The sequence below is a fragment of the Orbicella faveolata genome, unplaced genomic scaffold (assembly GCF_042242905.1).
Source record: "Orbicella faveolata isolate gen_17 unplaced genomic scaffold, um_ofav_v1 contig_34, whole genome shotgun sequence".
In the NCBI taxonomy this organism is placed as follows: Eukaryota; Metazoa; Cnidaria; class Anthozoa; order Scleractinia; family Merulinidae; genus Orbicella; species Orbicella faveolata.
The window spans coordinates 29,467,732-29,491,342 of NW_028301563.1; the positions used below are offsets into that span (position 1 = coordinate 29,467,732).

The 23,611-nt window shown below is 40.9% G+C and overlaps 3 protein-coding genes across 3 annotated transcripts; all 3 read right to left on the reverse strand.

Moving 5' to 3' along the window:
• Positions 1–929: 929 nt before the first annotated feature.
• On the reverse strand, positions 930–6,212 carry LOC110067130 (hematopoietic prostaglandin D synthase-like). Its single transcript, XM_089271800.1, has 5 exons — positions 5,919–6,212; positions 3,701–3,802; positions 3,019–3,134; positions 2,199–2,294; positions 930–1,197 (listed from the first exon to the last, which is right to left on the reverse strand). The coding sequence occupies exons 1-5, from the start codon at positions 6,049–6,051 to the stop codon at positions 1,021–1,023; spliced, it is 624 nt and encodes a 207-aa protein (XP_089127926.1). The 5' UTR covers positions 6,052–6,212; the 3' UTR covers positions 930–1,020.
• A 1,432-nt stretch (positions 6,213–7,644) lies between these two features.
• LOC149105690 (hematopoietic prostaglandin D synthase-like) lies at positions 7,645–12,856 on the reverse strand. Its single transcript, XM_089271798.1, has 5 exons — positions 12,592–12,856; positions 10,520–10,621; positions 9,857–9,978; positions 9,327–9,422; positions 7,645–7,907 (listed from the first exon to the last, which is right to left on the reverse strand). Exons 1-5 carry the CDS (start codon positions 12,722–12,724, stop codon positions 7,731–7,733), a joined length of 630 nt encoding a protein of 209 aa, XP_089127924.1. The 5' UTR covers positions 12,725–12,856; the 3' UTR covers positions 7,645–7,730.
• A 1,426-nt stretch (positions 12,857–14,282) lies between these two features.
• LOC110067150 (hematopoietic prostaglandin D synthase-like) lies at positions 14,283–21,656 on the reverse strand. Its single transcript, XM_089271799.1, has 5 exons — positions 21,396–21,656; positions 18,688–18,789; positions 16,777–16,892; positions 16,239–16,334; positions 14,283–14,629 (listed from the first exon to the last, which is right to left on the reverse strand). Exons 1-5 carry the CDS (start codon positions 21,526–21,528, stop codon positions 14,453–14,455), a joined length of 624 nt encoding a protein of 207 aa, XP_089127925.1. The 5' UTR covers positions 21,529–21,656; the 3' UTR covers positions 14,283–14,452.
• Between the last annotated feature and the right edge of the window lie 1,955 nt (positions 21,657–23,611).

Genomic DNA, 23,611 nt, shown 5'->3' on the forward strand with positions numbered 1-23,611 from the left:
ACTTTATCGAAATCCTCTTCACAGACAGTACACCTGGAATGTTGAAGCGTTCAATTTCTCCTAATCCTAGTTCATCAATAACGCGTAGGGAAAATTGGACATGATATAATGTGTTGTTTTAGAGTTGGTATCTCTTAGAGGGGTATCGAATGGTCCCATTTAATTTAAAGGTGCTCGCAAAATTAGGCCTTCGCTCGAATTGCTCGAAAAATTTAGATGTGTGCTCGCTTACTCGTGCTCGCGAAAGTTTTGCAACTGCTCTCATGCTCGGATTTTTGTTAAAATTCTCTGCCGTGTAGCGGAAGCATAATTTACATCTTGGAAACAAAAATTGACGCTGGAAAAAATGTTTGCCGTATGGCAATTCAAAACAAAGAAAAGTTAGGGTAACATGCACGCGCTATATGAATGCTTCTGGAAACATGTTTCATGTTTTATTGAAACTGACAGACGTAAGAATTATTCGTGAAAGGCACCCGCAAAGGGGAGAAAGTAATCTAGGGCCCGTGTGACGACAAGAATATTACTATTTCTATTTGACCTTCAGAGCCTGTCAGAGCTGTATGGCTTCAATTGATTGGATCATGGAAGCCTCGAAATGAAGCTTCATTGCGTTAAATCTTTTTCAGTCAATCAGTGGGAAACACGGTTTGCCGATCATCGAGACCGAAGCTTGAAATGCTTGTCAGATTAAATGCCACTTTGTGTACATTTCCTAAGAATTATATAACTAAAAAAACATATTTTTATGTCACAACTGTTCAAAGTCTGGGAGCTTTTATCTTCGTTCTTCTCGTAGTGTGTTCACAACATCAGGAGCTAGGGTAACTTAAGTGCCAGGGTTACCCTCCTTCCTACCTCTATGACATAGCGGGATTAAGTAAACAGATGAAAAAAAAAAAAAAAAAAAAAAAAAAGAGATACTGGACTTATTAAGCACTTCAAAAGTTTGCTTTTATTTGTCTACAGTTAAAAATCGTACATTTTGTTTCTTCAAACATAGACAGTGATACCTGCTGATCAGTGCTCAGTTTCTGGGCGTTTTTCTAGCCAGGCCTTAATTCCGGGAACGTCACACACTTGCTTGTAATGTTCCACTAACTTTGGGAATTTACTGAGCTGCTCGGGAACTTCCAGTTTACCTTTGCCTGGAAAGTTGTTGAAGAAGTCGAAGAACATAATGTCAGCATAGGTCAACTGAAAAAAATGAAAAAGACGACCTCTGAAGTTATATTAGATGGACGATTATTCTCCAGACGAAATGACTAGATTTTCGCAAATGTTTGTGTTCCGAGGGTTTTACTCCGGGTGCTCTAGTTTTCCTCCTGGGGGGACTCCCATATAAAAACAACGGGCGTGCTTGTCGTACCTTTTAGGGGTTGAAAACGCGGTTTTGGTAGCTCTCAGGGTGTTCAGGCTTACAAGGTCCACAGCGGTACCTTTCAGTGTATTGAGCCGAAAAAATATGGCAGCTAGGAGAAAATTTGTTGTTTTAGAATTGGTACCTCTTAGACTGTTAGGGGTGAAAAACATTTCAAGCTACCCCCTCAAAACAGGATCTTGGCACCTTTCAGGGGAATAGTAGCCAACCAGAACGCAGGATTTGGTTCATCCTGCCCGCTCACAGAGCTAGTCATGTAAAAAAAATACATCTTACTAACCGAGTTCGAGGGCCGTACTGTAAGTTACGGACCAAGATTTTTCCCCATCGATTTATGGCTCATGCCCGAGAGGCTCGAAAGCAAAACGAGTCAATTTGAAATCGTTGTTAAGTGACTCTTAAAGTCGTTTGCAGGTTTTAATACACATTTTTAGAGGTAAAGGAGAGTTTTAAACTTTTATTTGCTAAAAACGTAAAGAACACTTGGCGATAAATCATGAAACATTTTGACAACAAAACAGCTTTAAATTTTGACGGGCCGCACAGTAGAATACGTCCCGCTAAATTGACCAATCACAGCGCGCATACTAACTGAGAGCTATAATAAGGTGGCTTATTGACCTTTATCAACCACAAGTTGATAAATAGCTAACAACAGATCTGATCTGCCAACAGATGCAGCCCAAAAGTATTTTTTTATAAGAAACTATCAACTTTCTATACTCATTGAACTGACGAGCGATAGTAACAGCCTTAAAGTCGACTACCCTGTGTTTCACTTAACTAATGGAGACCTGCACACAATCTTACACCTTACCTTGTCACCTACAAAGAAAGGGCTTTTTAGCAGAGCGTTGAAGTTCTCAAGTCGGGCGGGAAGTGTGGTGCCATTGAACTCTTTGCTGAGTTCCTCCTGTGGTACAGACAAGAAACATATTCAGGAAACCACAAACCACATCAGTCCTTGGTCCAAAATAATGTGAAAACTGGAGTTAGGTGGGGGAGAGTGGCTTCAAATTCTTCTCTGATTTCCTCTTGTAAGACAGACAAACAACTTAGTCAAGGGACAGCCTCAGGCAGATACAGGATTTTAGAGAGGGGAGTTCGAGATATGGGCCACTGAATGTGGTCTCCTGCAGGAGGTCAGGGGACTATCTTCCCTGGACAATTTTTAAAATTGAGGTCCTCGGAAATGGGATATCCCACATTCTGAGGCCAAGTCAGCGTGTTACAATATCTCATTTTTTTAAACGAGGGGGGGGGGGAGGGGCGACCCCCTGAACCCCCCTTGATCTGCCCCAAACAGTGAACATCCTAAGTATCAAAATGCACAAGAACATGGGTTCTACACCCTCAAACAAATGCTATTAAATAAACCTTTTTGGTCTCATCCTTTTGCAAGAAAATTTTAACTAAGACATTAGTCAGGTCATAAATAGGCTGGGGGAAACTGCAGATTTTGGACTTAAAGAGGATATCGGTCTTGAGAAGTGGGCAACATACCCCAACCCAATTTTTGTGAGAGTAACCCTCCCCCAAACCGGAAGACAGCCAAACAAACTAACTCATTTAAGTGTTGGCAAACATCCTAAGTGTCAAAATACACAAGACATGGTTTCTGTACCCTTAAATAATACCTTTTTGGTTTCATCCTTTTCGTAGTACATTTTAATTATGGCGTTCCAGAGATCAGTAACACCATCACAAATCATATCAGCCACCCCTTCGTCATAGTCGTCACCAGGGCACAAGCCTAAAAAGAAAATAATAGCAGAAAATTTGACAATGCTTTGGTGGACAAAAACTGCAAAATAAAATTGAAAGGCCATTAGTTCCACTTACCTTAAAGTTACAACAATTTTTGTAGAATAATTTGTGGCTTATAATTAAAAATACAGGAAGGTGTTAAAATCAATGATGGTAAATTTGACTATGTTACACCAGGACAAATTGATGAAGATTGCATTAAACGCCCTCTAAATAGGTTGTATGGAAAATGAAGTCTGCCTGAGAAGGCTAATGGCTGAGTGTGGAGTATGCGAAAAGTAGGGTACGAGAGGATATGCAGCGTATGGAAAAAAATAACGAGAACTCTCTCTTTCTGTCAAAAGAAACCACTCTCCTTTTTCCTCGCTTCAGCACTTTCCAAACTCTATATCTTCCACACTACTCATTTTCCAATTACTCTGAATCTCACATTTTTCTTCCCACCAAATATAATCTCAGGGGGACTATACAGGTTTGAGAGACACAAGTTATTAAACAATTACCATAATATTTAATTCTATGGGCACTGCCTTAAAACTCATAATAATGTACCTCCTTTTTTGCATATGTATTTCATCATAGTTGCAGATTGGGCAAGAACTTTTCCCTCTGGAGTCACCATGAAAGGCATTTGGCCAAATGGCGGCCGGCCAGCTAGAAACAACAGAATTTAAAACACTAAGTATTATTTACCCAAGGCAAATTAATTAAAGTAAAGACAACTTCCACTGCCATCACATGACTAATAGTGCCTATCCTCCCTCCCTCCTTCCCCAGGCCAATCACAGGGCATTAGCAAAAAAAATGCAAAGAAGAATGCAAAGAACCCAACACAAGAGAACAGTCAAGAGCGTGTGAGTTGTGCCAGCATATGATACGCAAAGCCACAACATCATCACTCACATGTCACTGCACTCACAGTGAAATTTGCACACTCACAGCTTGTTTTGCGTTCTTTCCCACAGGTTTTAGGGCAAAAGACTGAGACTGCTGGCAGTCTTAAGTGAGTCATGCAAGCCATTCCAGTTAGCCTTAATTAAAATAACAGTCTAGTTAGCCTAAATAGAACCTGGTTAGTCTAAAATTATAACTCTTCCATCTACAAAAAATGGTTTCCTTAATTAGCTTGTGACCTAAAAGCCAGTAAGGATTATTGGTTCGCATGGTTTGCTTACTATGTAGCCGAACTGTAGCGTAAATAACATCCCTTTTACCCTAAAAAGCACTGCGTTTAGTCTAAAATTAGCGCTCTGGTTAGACTGACATAGCTTCCTTAGCTTGTGGTTTGCCTTTTTACTGGGTTTTGGCTAGGGCTTCTGGCTCGCATGCCTTACATGCCTCACTGGCTCACATATTGGCCAAACTTGGACAAATAAGTGGGTCAAATGCCCAGGGGCGGGAGCCAAAAAAATGCCCCACCCAGAATGACACTGCTCAAAAATTATTCAATATAAAATCACAAATATCAAATGTGGACTTAGTATGCAAATGCTTGGCAATTGCATATGCGGGAGAAGAGGGGTGGGCACTTCTAATATTGGCTGGTGCCTAATAATAAAGAAATCTTTGCTTACAATATTTGCCTCTTTTGCAATTAAGCACTTCAATCTCTGATTGAGCTACAAAATTTCAGCTTTGAATTTGAAAGAAGATGGGCCACCTTAGGTTTTCACGAGAAACTGATGCTGTGATTAAATAGTTTTTGTATTAAGTGGATTCATAAATTATCACAAAATTTCACAAAAGAAAGAAATAAAGCTAGTCTATGGCCGTACATTTGTGCTTTTGTTACTCAGAAATATAATTTAATACCATTCCATTTAAAAATGGAATCTGAAAATATGGTCTAAATTTGCGAGATATTACACATGTGAACCAATACAGTTTTAGAGAGCCAATTTCTCCTTGAATATTACATCCAAAGTTCAGCGCTAACAATTACTTAGCTTCACAGCGTGATGTCATCTCTTAGTAAAGTCATTAATGTACGCTAATGAGGCAATTAAGTGCAATGACTAAGCAAAGATAAATATATTGATTACATTTAGCGCCCTCCTTCTTATTTAAGCGCTCCCTTTCTAATAAGTGCTCGTTATTGAGTGGCATTTTTCTTTTAAAAAAAAAAGCACCCCTTTTCAAATTTTATTAAAGCGCCCCTTCTTTTAAGCGCCCCGGCCCATAGCGAAAGGTACATTTGAGACTTTGACATAGTATAGCGCCAAAATCGAATCATTACAGTCGGGTACTCGATAATTAGATTATTTCATGACATCTGTATATCTAATTATTTATGCGCAAAAATGTCGGGCAAACTAAATGTCACGAAACGCAAGGCAGTCGATCAAGCAAATGAGATAACTTAAATTTAAGACATCTCGAGAAACAAAAGCGAGTTTACGGAAACCACGACGACGATGTCGAAGTGAAAGTCCCCGGAATAAAGGTTTTGAGTAAACCAGCTGCTTTGCATCTTTGTTCATATGAATCTCGGTGCTGTGAAAACAACACAACGTGAACGTGAAACGGTGAATTATTAACATTTCAAACTGCACGCTGCCCAAATATGAGCTTACATGGCTAGCTTTCTGGATCCAGAAATTAGCGAAACTCTCGTTAGTAGAATTGGTCTGGGCCTAATTAAGAATTGAATCTGTTTGAAATCTAACTGTACTCGTGACTAAACTTGGACTATTTTGAATTTCATTTCTCCGATAATCAAACCGATGCACGCTGTTTCCTCTTAATGCGTTATCAGAAATTGTCTACCTACATGCTTTTTCTTTGGCCCATGCTTCACCCTCCAAACGAACATCCTCAAACTCTATGTTCGCTGCAGCGAAGGAAAGTCGACACGCTTCTCCCCTGCCACGGGCAGGAAAATAATACAACTTGTAACCAGACATTTTCTGCTGCAGTTCAGTTCAACTCTTCGTGCGAATGAACACTCCTCGGAACACACCTCCAACCGGGGTCAACTACGGCTGACCAAGGATGACTCTGGATGACTCAACTAAAATGTATTTCTCCTACCAGTCCACGGTAGGAATAGCAGGTAACGATACTTGCGTGACATATGATGAGCCATCAGTTGCCATCATGCGTCAACACGTCACACACAAACAAACTTCAGTTAAGGTGGCTGGCAACACTTATTCCTAGTTCAGTTGATACTACAGTAACGTCATCGCCAAAATGTGCAAACGTTGAAGCTACATTCATTTCACACGTACAAGTTACGATAAAAACTGCGTGACGGGCCTGTTAGAAGCGAAAAATAAGAGTGTTTTAGCGAGTTTAATATTCTATTGCTATGGTATAACCAAACCTTTGGCGTGCAAGCTTCAAAGAACGAGAATTAAAAAAGGGCACGGTCTGGTTACCAAGGTTACCAAGGCTGTCCAAGGGCCGTAACCCGCAACGCCTGTTAGGCTGAGACATGCCCTTGATGTTATATTTTTGGAAGGGGCGGGGGAAAAGGGGGGGGGGGGGGGGGTGCAAAGTAAAATCTGCTGAAAAAATATCGTGCAAGCCAGGGGAACCATGGGGGAAAAGTCGAGCAAGTGCTTTCTGCCATCATTATTTTTCTTTTCATGTTAAAAAATATCATGCACATCTTTAAGGTGAGGTGACGTTCAATTCATTTTGCGTTCTGGACAACCCGTGAGGTCGTAATACGACATGTCTTTTCTCAGGACACCAGTGACGACTTTCTTGCCTTAGAAGTGTGTTGGCTTCTTTTGCTTGTGTTGCTTGAGCGCACGAGTCGCTGACGTTGCTTTCTTTCTTTAGCTTTTCCCGATGAAAGAAGAAAGTTGTCCGAATTTGAATGGCAGAAAGAGAAAATACGGTAAGTTGATGTGAAGTCTTCATGTCAGTAGCTTGTAATGGCCCGCACCCGATCACTTCGCTCTCCGAATTCTTCAGTTTCCCGGATTTTTTTCCGTCCTCGCCGGGAGCCTGTTGGCAGGCTACAGTCTAAAACGCCCGAAAACGCTGACGAAAAGGGAGGCGAGAGCCGTTTTGCCCGCATGAGACCTATATGGAAATTCAGCAGCTACAGCTTGTAAGGGCAAACTTAGACCACCTCGATCTGTACGAACAGAGTGCTGGGGGATGACTGCAGACTTGCTACCTTTCACTCACCAACTGTCTTAGGAGATCACGCGAGTTTTTTGACCTCACAAAATCTTCAATGCCAGAATACTACAAGCCACAAGACAGGAAATGGCGGGGCCACGTGCTAAGCCAAATGGAGCCCACAGCGCATGCAAGAACTGCGCTGACATGGTTTCCAGAGGGTCGAAGGAAAAGGGGGCGCCAACGAACAACATGGAAGAGAACGCTACTGAAAGAGATGAACAGTGCTGGTGTTGGTTGGGAGAGGGCCACAAGATTAGCCCAAGATAGGGTGATCTGGAAGAACTTCATTGAGGCCTCTTGTGCCACTATGGCATAGCGGGATTGAGTGAACAGACAAAACAGCAATACTAGACTAATTAAGTACTTAAAAAGTTTGCTTTTATTTGTCTCCAGTGCAGTTAAAAATCTTGTTCCTTCGAACATAGACGGTAAAACCAGCTGGTCAACGTTCAGTTTCTGGGCGTTTGTCGAGCCAGGCCTTAATTCCAGGAACTTCCCGCACTTTCTTGTAATGTTCCTCTAACTTTGAGAATTTAATGAGCTCCTCAGGAACTTCCGGTTTACCTTTACCCAGAAAGTTGTTGAAGAAGTCGAAGAATATGATGTCAGCATAGGTCAACTGAGAATATCAGAAGATAAATCGTGTTAGAATTTGTTCTCAGATTTTCGCAAATTTAAATGTTCGTTCGTTCAGTCTGTTTTTCTCTCGAAATTCAGCAGGAGTTATGAGGAATGACACTTTAACATAAAGGGGAATGGGACCAGACATGGGCGCGGTACGCACGAGAAGAAAAACAGACTGCAGACTCTTCTCATGTTTTTGAGGCCATTTACACTTGTCAAAAATAATCTAATTAATCAATTAACTAATTAAAATCAACTAGTTTTTCGCGGGAATAACATGAACCGATTGCTCAAACTCTAGCGTTGTGTTTACGAAATGCCAAATGCTTTTGTCGGGCAAATTTCGCAAGCAGAGGTTATTCTTCGATGTCGTCCACAAGAGAAACACCTATGTAAATGTTTATTTATAAAGCCGAACAATGGCATATATAACACGCAAAACAATCAAGAGTTGCGCGTAAACAACTACATTTGAATCATGTGGTGCCACAACCACCAAAAGGAGGAATAAACCTATTCATCGAGCTCGAGAAACATATGCTCGATCAGATAGCTACAAGAAACATAAGAATGTCCCCAAAGAAACGTATAGCTTACTTGAAGTAAAGCTGCCGCGTCTCCGAAGAAAAACGCACGAGGATAAATTTTCCGTGATAAGAATCTACCTGCTGACGAGTGCTGTACTTGCAAACAGTACAGTTCTAATCACAGCCGGGCCCGGCGTCACTATATAGAATGCAAGTAAGCAACATTTTCGCGGTAAATCTCATATTTTTTTCCTTCAAAAGCAAATTCTGGGAGACTTAAAAACATATCTTACAATGGAAATGAACCTCAAAAATGCAGAAACACGTGGCAAATTACAGAGGTGTCAATCTCAACGAAGCGACTTGCAGACAACATCGGAAATCAAGCAGACCTATGACCTCTAAAAATTTTGCCATAGCACGGTCTTTATACAACGAGAAGTGCCCTTCATAAACACGAGTGAAGCGACAAAAAGGTCGAATGACCGAACGGAGAACGGAAAATGTACAAATGTCACGAACCGTTGGAGTCGTGTAAGCTAGTCAACCCAATTTTACATCGATAATCAGGGTGATCCGTTATTGCATAGCTCGAGACTCTTTGTTGTGCTTCGCGCGAAACTTATGGCGCTTTATTTTCCCTTTTGTCAACCATCTGTCATTGGGCACATATTGACCAATCAGGTACTCCGTTGTTGGGCTGACGGAGGGTTTGAAAAGTTAATAAGAGTCCGCAGACGGTTTTTTTTCTCGTGTCGCCTTCTTCCCCTCTCGGCCACCGCCATACTGCCCTTTTGCGTTCGCGTCTAAGTGAGCCTAAGAGAAAAAAACCGGCTGCCAGCAGACTACTTAACTAATGGAGACCTGCACGGAATCTTATACCTTACCTTGTCACCCAAAAAGAAAGGGCCTTTTAGCAGAGCGTTGAATTGCTCAAGTCGGGCGGGAAGTGTGGTGCCATTGAACTCTTTGCTGAGTTCCTCCTGTGATACAGACAAGAAACATATTCAGAAAACCACAAACCACACCAGTCCTTGGTCCAAAATAATGTGAAAACTGAAGTTAGGTGGGGAGAGTGGTTTCAAATTCTTTTCTGATTTCCTCTTGCATTTGTAAGACAGACAAACAACTTATCCAAGGGACAGCCTCGGGTGAATAGAGGATTCTAGAGAAGGGGGTTCGAGATATGGGCCACTGAAGGTGGTCTCCTGCAGAAGGTCAGGGGACTATCTTCCCTGGACAATTTTTAAAATTGAGGTCCTCGGAAATGGGATATCCCGCATTCCGAGGCCAATTCAGCGAGTTACAACATCTCATTTTTTTTAACCCCCCTAGATCAGCCCCAGATAGTGAACATCCTAAGGGTCAAAATACACATCATGGGTTCTAGACCCTCAAACAATGCTATTAAATATACCTTTTTGGTCTCATCCTTTTCCAAGAAAATTTTAACTAAGACGTTAAAGAGATCATTAACACCATCACAAATCATATCAGCCACCCCTTCGTCATAAAGGTCACCAGCTGCAGGGCACAAGCCTAAAAAGAAAATAGTACATGAAAATTTTACAGTGCTTTGGGGGACAAAAACTACAAAATACCATCAAAAGGCCATTAGTTCCACTTACTAATAAGTTACAACAATTTTGGTAGAATAATTTGTGACTTAAATTAATTAAATACACAGGAAGGTGTTAAAATTAATTATGGTAAATTTGGCTGTGTTACAGAACAAATTGATAAAGGTTGCATTTAACGTGCTCTAAACAGGCTGAGTGTGAAGTATGCAAAAAGTAGAGTACAGGAGGATACGTGGAGTATGGGAAAAATTAACGAGAACTCGCGGACTCTTTTTCTGTCAAAAGAAACCACTCTACATTTTTCTTGCTTCAGCACTTTCCAAACTCTGCATCATCCACACCACTCATTGTCCATACTCTGAATCCATACTCTGAATCTCACATTTTCCTGTAATCTATACATTTACCTGTAATCTATACAGGTTTGAGAGATACGAGTTAAAACAAATTACCATAACATTAAATTCTATGGGCACTGCTTAAAACTTATGATAGTGTACCTCCTTTTTTGCATACGTATTTCATTATTGTTGCAGACTGGGCAAGCACTTTTCCTTCTGGAGTCACAATGAAAGGCATTTGGCCAAATGGAGGCCGGCCAGCTAGAAACAACAGAATTTAAAACACTTATTATTTACCCAAGGCAAAGTAAAGCAAAGCCAGCTTCCATTGCTGTCACATGACTAATAGTGCTCATTCTCCCTCAGGCTCGCCAGGCCAACCACAGGGCATTAGCAAAAAAAACAACAACAACAACAACAAAAATTAAAAATTTCCCAGGGTGGGGACAAACAAGGTCATGGTCACGCGAGCCACCGCGTAATTAGCCAGCTGCGAGCAGTCTCCCTTTTGCTTGAAAATCTACGGGGGAAGAATGCAAACAACCCAACACAAGTGGCAGTCGAGAGCGCACGAGCCGTGCCAGCATGATATGCAAAGCCGCAACCTCGCCGCTCACACATCACACTCACAGTCAAACTTACATGCTCACTGCTTGTTTTGCACTCTTTCCCACCGGTTAATTGGGCAAAAGAGAGACCGCTTGCAGTCTAGCAAGTCATGCAAGCCATTCCAGTTAGCCTTAAAATTAAAATAACAGTCTGGTTAGCCTAAATAGGACCTCATTAGCCTAAAATTATAGCTCTCCCCATCTTAAAAAAGGGTTTCCTTAGTTAGCTAGTGACCTTAAAGCCAGTAAGGATTACAAGTATTGGCTCACATGGCTTGCTTGCTGGTTAGCTGTAGCCTATTAAATAACACTCCTTTTACCCAAAAAAGCATGGCCTTTTAGTCTAAAATTAGCACTGTGGTTAGACTGACATAGCTTCATTAGCTTGTGGTTTGCCTTTCTATGTGGGTTAGGACTCCTAGTTCGCATGCCTTGCATACCTTGCTTGCTTGTATATTGGCCAACAAACTCATACAAATAAGTGGTTCATGAAGCCCTGGGCTGGGAACAAAAAAATGCCCCACCCTCAACTCATCCAGATCATGACACTGCTCAAAAATTATTTAATAAATCACAATGAAATGTGCACTTAGACATGTGCAAATGCTTAGCTAATTGCACAGGCAGGAGAGGGGGGTGGGCACTGCTGGTATTGACTGGTGCATAATAATAGTGAAATCTTTGTTCAACAAAACTTGCCTCTTTTGCATAAGCATTTCAATCTCTGATTGAGCTAACAATTACTTAGCTTTTCAGCATTATGTCATCTCTTAGTAAGGTCATTAATACGCTAATGAGACAAATTGCAATGACTAAGCAAAGATTACCATAATGATTAGATTTGGCGCTCTCCGTCTAACTTTAGTGCCCCCTTTCTAACAAGCGCTCCCCACTGAGTGTAATTTTTCTTTAAAAAAAATAAGCACCCTGTTCAAATATTATTAAAGTGCCCCTATTTTATAAGCACTCCCAAAGCAAAAGGGTCATTTAAGACTTCTACATAGAATAATTTTGTGCGAAATCGAATCATTACATGTACAGTCAGGTACTCGATTATTAGATTATTTCACTTTGACATGACATCCGTAAATCTAATTAATCAATTTACGTACAAAAAAATTCGGACAAAATAAATGTCACGAAACGCAACGCAGTCGATCAGGCAAATGAAATAAACGAGAAACAAAAACGAGTCTACAGAAACCACGACGACGATGTCGAAGGGAAAGTCCCCGAAATAAAGGTTTTGAGCAAACCAGTTGCTTTGCATCCACTATTGTTTACATAAATCTCGGTGCAATTTTCTAACCGTCCTGTGAAGAACAACACAACTTGAGCCTGCAACGGCGAATTGTTTATTTTTCAAACTGAACGCTGCCCAAATATATCTAGCCAGCTTTCTGGATCGAGAAATTAGCGAAATCATTACACATTTTGATGACATATGGGATCGATTCGAATTGAGTATGTTTGAAATCTAAATGTACTCGTGACTAAGCTTGGACTATTTTGAATTTCCTCTCTCTGATAATCAAATCAATGCACTCTGTTGTTTCTTTACGTTATATGTTGCAAAATCACCAAACTTTTCGAACCCAGAAAATAACGAATTTGTCTACCTACATGCTTTTTCTTTGGCCCATGCTTCACCTTCCAGACGCACATCTTCAAACTCTATGTTCGCTGCAGCGAAGGAAAGTCGACAAATTTCTCCCCTGCCACGGCCAGGAAAGTAATACAACTTGTAACCAGACATTTTCTGCTGCAGTTCAGTTCAACTCTTCGTGCGAATGACCACTCCTCGGAACACACCTCCAACTGGGGTCAACTACAGCTGACAAAGGATGACTCGACTCTGGATGACTCAGCTAAAATGTTTTTCTCCTACCAGTCCACAGGAAGGATAGGAGGTAACGATAGTTGCGTGACATGTCACGAACCATCAGTTAAAAAAAGAAACAAACAAACACGCGAGTTAAAGAGGCTGGCAACACTTTTCTGTTTCAGTCGATACTACAGTAACTTCATCACCAATATGTGCAAACGTTGAAGCTAGATTTATTTGACCCGTACAAGTTACGATGATGCGTGACGGGCCGGTTAAAAGCGAAAAATAAATAAACAGTGGTCTCCATTTGGCGCGAAAATATGGTGAAAAAACATATCGTGCAAGGGGAACCATGGGGAAAAAGTCAAGCAAGTGTTTTCTACCATCATTATTTTCATTTTGATGTTTAAAAGAAAATTCTTGCACAAGCTCCCTATAGAAAACCCTCCCTATAGAGCGCGAGTTAGAAGAGGAAACTTCGTTAATTTCTCTTTAAGTATTCCCCGTAGAGATTTACCAGTAAAGGTACTGTTATTAAAATAACGCTTATCTTTTGGTTGTCAATTTTTGGATTGAGGCCGTTACCATGGCAACATCTCAACTAATGACTGGCAGATGTATTTCTCATTTCCGCCTCATGACTCCTTGATATTTATACTTTCCTTCGGTGAATTTTTTTTTTTTTTTTTTTTTTTTTTTTTTTTGCCACAAGCATCATGGAAATGATATTGCCTGGCATTTTGAATTGGTGAAAAGTCAAGGTTGTTCGAACGGTTTAATCCAATATTCTGTAATTTGTCATTCTCCTAAATATATTAGCTCTGACAGATTTTAACAAAAATAGGGTATTTTATAGGAATTGTATGTGGTTAAAACTGAGCCAGATGTTGAAAAAAAAATTCACCGAAGGAAACGCGAGAAAATTCACTGTTAGTTTTGCTTTTTGTGCATGCTCATGTTGACGTCATAAAAGTTTTCCTTTGAGCGCGCGCAGATTACGTACTTGAGCTTTCGTCCTATGTGCGTGTGCAATCGTAAAACTATAGGGAGCCACCTTAATATGCTGATATTTAACTGCCATAGTCACCGCCTCATTAGCCTTTCGTCAGAGTGAAGCCCAATACAACGGCCACCATGGGGGCAGTTTATGGGGAGGTGGGGGTGTAATATGACACCTGTTCTTTTTCGGGAGGTGCAACATTTTTTAATTTCATAAAACTCATTGAAACAGAAAGCACAAAGAAACAGGGGCCGACGACGCGCGCGCGCGGCACGGATCTCAAGTTTCATGACCATATGTGCCAGTTTAGATGCGCTTTAGTGGCCTCTGGGTTAAGGGAGGGGGGGGGGGGGAGGGGTTTGGTGTTGAGGATACTGTCTTGAAAGGGATCTGGAGAGCTGACCATTGTAAAGAGGTTAAAGCAAGACTGCATATGGACTGTCCACTTCCAAAGAAAAGTGGCTGTTGAAGAGAAGTGGCCATTAGTGGAGATTCACTGTTTTATTGTTTTATTAATTCACTGGTCTTAAACAATCATTATGCACTTTTAAAGCTTTGCTTTTAGTAATTTGTTCTGTTCTTCTTATAATTTATTGTGACGACTTAAAATATGTCACTACAAACTCAAAGTTCAACGTGGACGGACAGTAAGTTGTTTAGAAGTCGGTTTTCGGGCGTTTCTCGACCCAGGCCTTGATTCCGGGAACGTTAAGGACGCGGCTGTAATGCTCCACCAACTTTGGGAATTTATCAAGCTGCTCAGGAACATTTGGTTCACCTTTTGCCAGGAAGCCATTGAAGAAGTCAAAGTACATGATGTCAGCATAGGTCAACTAGAGAAAATAAAAATGTAGACATGTGATAAGCAAGAGCTTTTTTTCTGCAATCAAGCATTCCCAGGGGGAAGCCATATGAGCTAGTTACCCATAGCAAGAAATAGTAGCAGCAATGGCATATTGCTACCCCCACCCCACCCCCCCTACCCTGCTCACTCTCATTCGTGTTTGATCATCTAAGTTGTTGTTGTTTAAAAGTTGTTTTTAGTTGTGACCTAAATTCACAGCCACCCCCCCTCCCCCCTCCCCTTCAGGGAGGGGGGAAGAGGCCTCCCATATGAAAAGGTCGGGGTTGCCCATTATCTCTAATGAATCAAGGATTCTGGTCTCACTTTGGGTGTTCATGGTAATTGTAATGGTAATGGTCCGGTAATGGTAACTTTATTTATACACTGTAAATACTTCAGCAAAGATTGTAAAATGATAAAAGATCAACTAATTATCCCTAACTAAACTAACTAACCTAAACTACAAACTAAAAGCTGCTGTACAAGGATGCTGAGTTAAAACTCATTCAAAACTGTGGTGACGTATGTTGAGTTTAAAATCAGTTAAAGATGTTGCTGCACGAAGGTCACTGGATAGGCTGTTCCACAACCTGGCTCCGCTGAAAGAGAAACTCTTCTTCAAATAATTGGTGCCAGGCTGCGGAAAAGCCAGTTCATTTATTAATGGCGAAAAGTATCTTTTAGGTTGTCACCAAAGATCTAATATTTAAAAAAAGCCTTTATTTCTGTTTTTAGGCTTGATTTCCACCACCACAGTCTCTCAAGTCCTATCTACTAGCATGGGCTTCTATCCTGAACAGCAGCTGGTAATCAATCCCATTCCATTTTAAGTGATATCTCTTAGGGGTCAAATGAAGCTCGAGCCACGCCTAGATTGGACTCCTTTAGGGGTTTAACTTAAATTTTCCGATGAGCATCCCTGACCTTGTCATATTGGGAGTGTACCACACCAGCACCACAACTCTAAGGACTGTGCCTGCAACTAGCCTGCTCCAGGCACTTCCAAAACCATCATTTACTTTTCCACTTGCCACCTAGCTGAGTGACTGGAACAAGTTTACTAGTGGCTTGCTGCAGTATCCTAACTCATGCAGCATACAGGCAGAATTTAAATCCTGTTAAAAATTAACTTGACTTGGAAGAATTTCTCCGGATAAGCTCGTACTCATTACAGTCCCAGGGGGTACTCTACAAAGTAGAGAGGTTCTGCCTGGAGGTCCTTCTCTTATAGAGAAAAAGGTGCCCCCTTCACATACCACCTTATGAACACTAGATCCCTTTTCTAAACCCATGAATGATGATGTAGTGCTTAATAAATTAAACAATACAGCCATAAATGTAAATGTAAAGGCCATTTTAAATAACTAAATGATAAATTTCCCTACCCTTTCATATGCCTCAACTTTTGAAATCCATACCCTTTTGTCCACGTATACCTGAAAAAGGTACCCCCTTTGGGCAGAGCCTCCAATATAGGCCATTATAGGGGGTTACACCTCCCCCCCCCCCCCACCCCACCCGGCATTACAGGTAGATAATGTGAAATTGTATGCTACACTCATTGTTAACAGCTTGGCAGAACACAACCTTATGTTTACCTTCTCTCCCATAAAGAAAGGACCTTTTAGCAGGCCGTCGAATTTCTCAAGTCGGGCAGGAAGCGTGGTGTCATAGAACTCTTTGTTGAGTTCCTCCTGCGAAACACACAACGAAAGTATTCAGCAAACAGTTAATATAAATAAATTACTTTAACAGTAACTAACTAAATAAATAGATTACAATATTTTGAGAGAGGAAGCCACATCAGGCTTGCTAGTTTTCATGTGGGTCCTCCATACATCCTAAAAACAATGTATTAAGTTCAAAAGCATATTGCAAAGGTTTAAAAATATTTTTAATTTTTTCCAATTATTACTTTTAGCACGGCCTCTAGATCTGTTGATACCAGTTTTATTTATAGAGCTGACTGAGAGGTTACCCTGATAAAAATTGTAAAGGCTAACTTACTTACTAAGATTAGTGTCCCCTATGGAACAGCTAGTGTAGCTGTATGTTGAGGGTGATAATTTACTAACAACCCATGTGAGATCGACTGTCTTTGTACTACCTTAAGACCCAATGAAATACTTTTAGTACCTTTTTGGCCTCATCCTTTTCAAAGTGAGCCTTAATTACAGCATTCTTGATATCAGTGACACCATCGGTTATCATATCAGCCACAGCTTCATCAAAACTGTCATCCGGAAATAAGCCTATGTACAAAAAATATGCTTGTCAAGGTCACTGCTTACAAATATTTAAAAATGCCCCCTAAGAACAAATTTCCCTCCCCAGGGGAGAATCCCACATACAAAGGACAGCGTGTTTGTCATACCTTTGAGTGGTTAAAAAAGCAGTTTTGCTCCCTTTTAACAACAACACAGTTTTATTTCTACTACTGTAAACAACTAAAAGAATTTACAAGATTGTAAATTTACAAGATTTCTTAGGGTGTCAGCCTCAAAAGGTCAACAGCCGGAGCTTTTATGGTACAGTTTTAAAGTTTTGAGTCAAAAAAATATGACAGGAAGTAATGTGTTTATTTATTTCTGGCACCTCTTAGGGGATGTACCACGCTCAAAAACATGATCTTGGTACCTCTTAGAGTTTTTTTTTTTAAATTGGCAACAAGCTGACCCAAATCTTTTTACATGGGAGTCCCCCCAGGAAATTTCCACCTTTTCTAGGCTCAGAGAAGCTTCGACCTTCCAGCTGATTGGTGTACATGTATTACCCACCCACTTAAGAGAATTCATAGATAACGAGTGTCATGTAAAAACACACCAGAAGTAGCAGGAAGGGCAGGGCTATAATAGAGACACTGTGAGAGAGTCTCGTGACAGAGTCTTGAGAGAGTCTTGAGAGTGTGAGAGTCTTGCCCAAGAACACAATGCAATAACCACAGTCAGGGCTCAAACACCTCACATGAAAAACATGGTGGTGCTTGCCGTACCTTTTAGGGGTTTAAAAGCAGGTTTGGTATTTCTTAGGGTGTTATTCTGCTAAAGGTTCACAACAGGAGCTTTCACAGTACATGTGCCTTTCAGGGTATTGAGCCCCCCAAAAAATGACAGAAGATATTTGACAGTAACAAATCAACTATCAATGTGGGGTGTGTGCACTCCCTTGGACTACACAGGCTTCACCTGAAAGGGTTGTCTACTCCTGGTTAGTCTCCCAAGAGGCTACTATTTCGATCACCATGTAACATACCTGCCAACCTCCAGGGTACAAAAATCTGGAGACATCTAGAAATCTTTGCATTGTAAGAATGTCATTTTCAACGATGCCTGAATACTCTCTGAAAATCACCCGAAGGCCTTTCGAATGTTTCTTCACTCCCTCAAAGCGCGAGGGAAGGACACCTAAGAATTCTTTTAGCAGTGAACCGAAATCCATGCTGGCAATCTTCGCTTTGAGTGTAAACAGCGTGCAAAAACCGCGCCAACTTTCTTCCATGTATTGTGCGATTGGATTGGTTGATTTCTGACCAATTACGATTCTCATTAAATATATATCGATTTGATCGCTCTGTTTCCCGTTTTCCGATGTTTTCCGATTGAGAACAGCTCAAATAAGAGCACTAAATCCACTTTTTGTTTTATTTTCCTTTTCGGATTCTTGAAAATAACGAAATTGACGAAAAAAAAAATTGAAAAAAGCCACGTTAGGTATTTCCCGGGAGATTTGGTGCTCTAACCAGGAGACCGGGAGATTTGATGAAAAACTTGGAGATTCCCGAGAAAACCGGGAGAGTTGGCAGGTATGATGTAACATCCTTCCCTCAACAAGGCTTGAGTCCGGGGGGGGGGGGAGGGGGGGAGGAAGGTGGGGGCTGGAGGCGTAAAAAGGGTAGTGGAGTGTAACAAGTTGAAGTATATTAAAGGTTTAGAAAAACTGTCTGGACAGCTAGCTAGGGTTTCATTTGGTTTATTTCATGGGTTACCTCTTGTATCAAAAATGGTATAGGGTTTTAATAGAGCCTAAAGTGAGCCCTTGCTATGTTACCTCCTTTTTTGCAAATGTATTTCAGGATTGCAACAGACTGGCTGAGCGCTTTTCCTTCAGGAGTCACGATGAATGGCATTTGACCAAGAGGAGGTCTGCCAGCTGAAACAGAAAGTAAAATCACTCAGAGAAACTACAATAATTATTATTAAACACAACTCAAATGTGGCTGGTGTTATTCTACTCAAAAGGTGTTAATTTAACATAATTGAACAGTTCTACTTTTGTTGCGTGATCTTTGAACATGAACACGATAAGACCCATTATTGATGAAGAATGAGTGACTTTCAACAATGCGTGATTATTTCTCTATGTTTCTCTGTGGTCTTAAATAGTTTAGTGATTGCGGTTTCCTGTGTATGACAGCTCATGAATAGTTTGCTTTCCTTTATTTGACAGCTCATGAATAGTTTGTTTTAGGACTAGAATTTAAGGTTTCGATTTCAGTTGCGATCAGTGTCAGTATTGGGAACATTCAATTGTATTCAAGCTTCATGGTATTAGTTCTTCCAAGCCACAGAGATCCACTCTTCAGAATCTACTAATCAACTGCAATAAAGATTAAAGAAATCTCTGGTGGTTTGATACGTTTGTCGCCTTCTGCACCAAACGGGGTGGGAGATGTCTCCACTTCATCATCATCATCATCATCATTGTCGTCGTCGTCGTCATCGTCGTTGTCATCATCATCATCATGAAATCATCATCATTATCATTGTTCATCATAGTTATTGTCATCATCATCATCACTTTTAATTATCACATTGTATTAGCCACAATAAAAAAAGTCGAAAGAAGTGAACACTATTACAACAAAATATTTTTATAGGAACATGCAACTTCTGAAGTAAAGGAAAATAGTGGAGACCACCTCAATCTGATACACTTCAAAATTGCTGAGATTGAAATACTCTCGAAAGGTTGCCAGGTATATAGTTTTAATCAATAACTGTTCCCAGCTATTTGTAAGGGCCTGTTCACATGGAAGTGGGGGACCTTGGGCAGTTTAGGTCCCCCACATTGGTGGGGTAACCAATCTATCCATACAATCTCTCTTTTTTTCTTGATCGCATTCACATGTTAGGTGGGGTACCCCAAGGCGGGTTACCTGGTCAGCTGGTCCGGGTAACCCGCTTCGGTGGGGTGAGTTTTCCCCATGTGAAAGCTGCTGAGTGGGGTAACCCGCCTAACCGGGGTAATCAAATCACTGCGCCAAAGCCCACCAAAACACATGGCAGAACAATATGGCTACCAACCGCTACTAGTGTGGCGAGTTGTTTCGACAATTTCACCTCCAAAACTGCCAAGCTCTGATGAAACTGACAGTGCTGGCAACAATTTAAGCATGTAATCGGATAGTCAGACTAATCAGTGGAATCAAACTAAAGTTTTCCCTGGAACAACGACATTGAAGAGAAAAGCAGCTTCGCCAGAACAAACGAAGAAAACAAACATTCTAAGTTCTTTGTTCATGTGCATGCTTAGCGACCGTGCGATTGCATTTTGGAGCTCACCCCGTGTCCGCGGGATTACATGTGAAGACAAGTATTTCTTTACCACGGGTAGGTGAGGTACCTCACCTCCTGGGGTCCCCCACTTCCATGTGAACAGGCCCTTAATACATCCTGTTGCCTCAAATGCAACCATAGGAAGCAGAGGCATGAAATTCAATCTAGTTGATTGAAATCATTACTGTGATGAAACTTAAGTGTTGTGCAATAATTATTGTGCTATGCATATCATCTGGCATATATTAGGGTCACACGACACTAATAAGTACAGGACTGGTATTATTATCCATCAATTAGAGAAACTTCAACATCACCCCCATCAAGTGCCCCAATTCTAATAAACCAACAATTTACATGATTTGGCAAAAAATTACAATTTCAACAAAATTGGACAAAAAATATATAAGCAAACTCACACATTTTACAAGTTTTCAGATCAGCACATTGCTTTAGCAGGCCATTCAAAAAATTCTCCAGCCACAAATATGCCAAAAACGAGCATGGTTTTCCGTTAAATCTTGCAGGAACTTGTTCTAATTCCCCACCCACATTATGCCACTGGTGTCAAATTCTCCGTCCCAATTCCCCCACCCCCCTCCCCCACCGACTGCGCACTTCAAGGAAGTAAAATATCGAAGTAGGCGAATACTCATGTCTTCATTTGATCATTACCTTAGTTTCAAACATACAATGATTTAAATCAACCAGATCGAACTGCACTAAAATAGTACGGTGAACTGAGCTGGAATTACGGTCAAATTGTTTCAGTTTCACATGGCAGCTGCTCCAAAGAAACTGCACAAATATAAAATCACAAGTGAAGCGTATCGAGAAACTAGAACGTAGCAGCCTTGAGTGCAGCGAGACTCGTTTCTGATCAAAATTCCGTCCAGCCCAGTCGAAGGCTGTACCGTGACATGAGAAGCTAATCGCTTCCAGCTTAATTGACATAAGCTAACAATTTTCCTTTATTTTTCTCTCTCTCTCTCTTTGTATCGATACACCAAATTTATACCAATCGACATTAAAGCTAACAATTTTCGTTTATTTCTCTCTCTCTCTCTCTCTCTCTGTATCGATTCACCAAACTTATATCAATCGACGGCTACTAGAAAAAACAGATTTTAAATCTGCATTCACTTACACTTAAGCCTAATACCCCAGAGTTTAGTTAAGTGCTCAGAACTTTCTACTTACTTGCTTTTTCCTTGGCCCATTCGTCGCCTTGCAAACGAACATCTTCGAATTCTATGTTGGCCGCAGCGAAGGCGAGTCGACAGATTTCGCCCCTAGCACGAACGTTAAAGTAGTAAAGTTTGTAGCCGGACATTTTTGCTGCAGTATACGAGTGCTTTTTGTTTCTCAAATTGGATCAAACTTCCAAACACGCCTCCAGGCTAAGAGTGCAAGGCTAATTGAGATTCCACGCTAGCTGACAAAGAATGAGTCAGCGAGGCAATGAGTCAGCAAGATTTCTGTGCACGTGCGACACGTCACGAACTGTTTTTTTTTCAATTATTATTTTCCTTGGCTTGACGCCTTCAATTTGCTTCCTTAATTGAACTGGCTCGGACCTTTGTTTTATACTGCCAGAAATCTGCAATTTAGCCGGGGGATGACTCCCATATCATAGGGACGGGGGGGTGCTCATCGAAAATTTTGAAAAGAATCCCTTAGAGGTACCAAGATCCTGTTTTTTGGGCGTGGCTTGACTTATTTTTCACCCCTTAGAGGTAAAAATTCTAAAAAAACACACAAACTGACGCTTTTGTAATTTTTAATAGTGACAATGACGATTGCTTCGAATACCTGCTGCTCGTAAAGTTGATTGTCAAACATCTTCTGTCATATTTTTTGTTTTTGGCACAATACCCTAAAAGGTACTGCGAAAGCTGCTGCTGTCGATCTTTTGAGGCTGAACACCCTGAGAAGTACCAAAACCGCTTTTTTTAAGAGGCTACGACGAACATCCCCGGCCTTTTGGAGTCCCCCCCCCACCCCCCCGGCTATTAACATTAACCCGAAATCTTTTGACGCAAAAAATGCAATAACTCTGGTGTTGAGTATACTGAAGGAATCTCTTGTCAAACAACTCTCGGGTACTGGGGTAAGAAGACGCCTGTCGATCAAATTATGCTGTGTCACTCTTGTCAAGCCGTGCAAATGTACATTCTTTGCACGTACCCATTCTCGGTCTAATCCTTCTCCGGCCCGGTGTTTAGGCTTAGGGCGGGAGATGACTGACATTTAAGGCTACTTGTTTCCGAGTCTCTTGAAGGAATAGACCTATTAAGGATTTAAGGCCATTTTGAATTCTATTGTTGCAAATAGCTATTATGGGATGCTCGGGAGGAGGGGGCGCAAGTTGGTATGTATTTGCCCCTAAGCATCCCATAATAGCTATTTGAAACCATAGAATTCAAAATGGCCGCCGTATCGCCGAACAGGTCCATTAACCCCCGTCGACGATCGACGAAAAAAGAATTGTCTTTACCTCGTGCCAGATCCCCAGATTTCGTACTCGGCTAACGGTTAGACCGAAAATTATTCACGGGCTTATTTGGAGAAAATTATTCACTGTTTGAGATCTTACAACACATTATGACACATGTAAGTGTACCGCTATTTACTGTTGAACCTTTACAGTCTAAAATAGTTTCAAAAGTCGCAGGTCTAATTTAGTTTATTATACATTTAGTACAAAGATTAAAAACAAAACTTTACAGTAATTAATTAAGCCGCTTCGAAGCTTTGCCTTTATTGGCTTGGTTTACGCATGAAAATCTGACACCCTCTTAAATAAAATCACCAGCTATTCACAGGTTTCTGGCGTTTCTTGATTCAGGCCTTAATTCCGGGAACTTCAAGCACGTGCTTGAGTACCTTGGGAATTTAATTTACTGAGCTGCTCAGGAACTTCAACTGAGGATACTGATAAAAATATGTGGAATTTTGATTTTCGGGAAAAGTAATATTGCTTGCTCTGCTGAGGCTTCCAGTTGCACATGTTGTATGTGCGTACACAAACATTTTGTTTTTACTCTAGCAAAACATTGTAATTTCTAACTCCGGGGTGAAATAAAAGTTGTTGTTACTGTTACTGTTGTTGTTGTTGTTGTTGTTGTTGTTGTTGTTGTTATTGTTGTTGTTAGGAAGATTTAGGAGAGCCAGGTGAATAAACAAATTTACATTTTTCTGCTCAGTGACCTGGCCTTTGAATAGCAACGAGGCTGGAGGTGACCTTGTTTTGATACTGAGACCTCACAGCTTTTGTTGAGTAAATCAAGTTGCTATAATGCTAACTAGTTGTGGAGGGTCACCTCCAGCCTCGCTGCCATTCAAAGGCCAGGTAACTGAGCACACAACTGTGTACTGACCGACTCCCTTACCATCGTACCCTGCGTGCCTAGCAT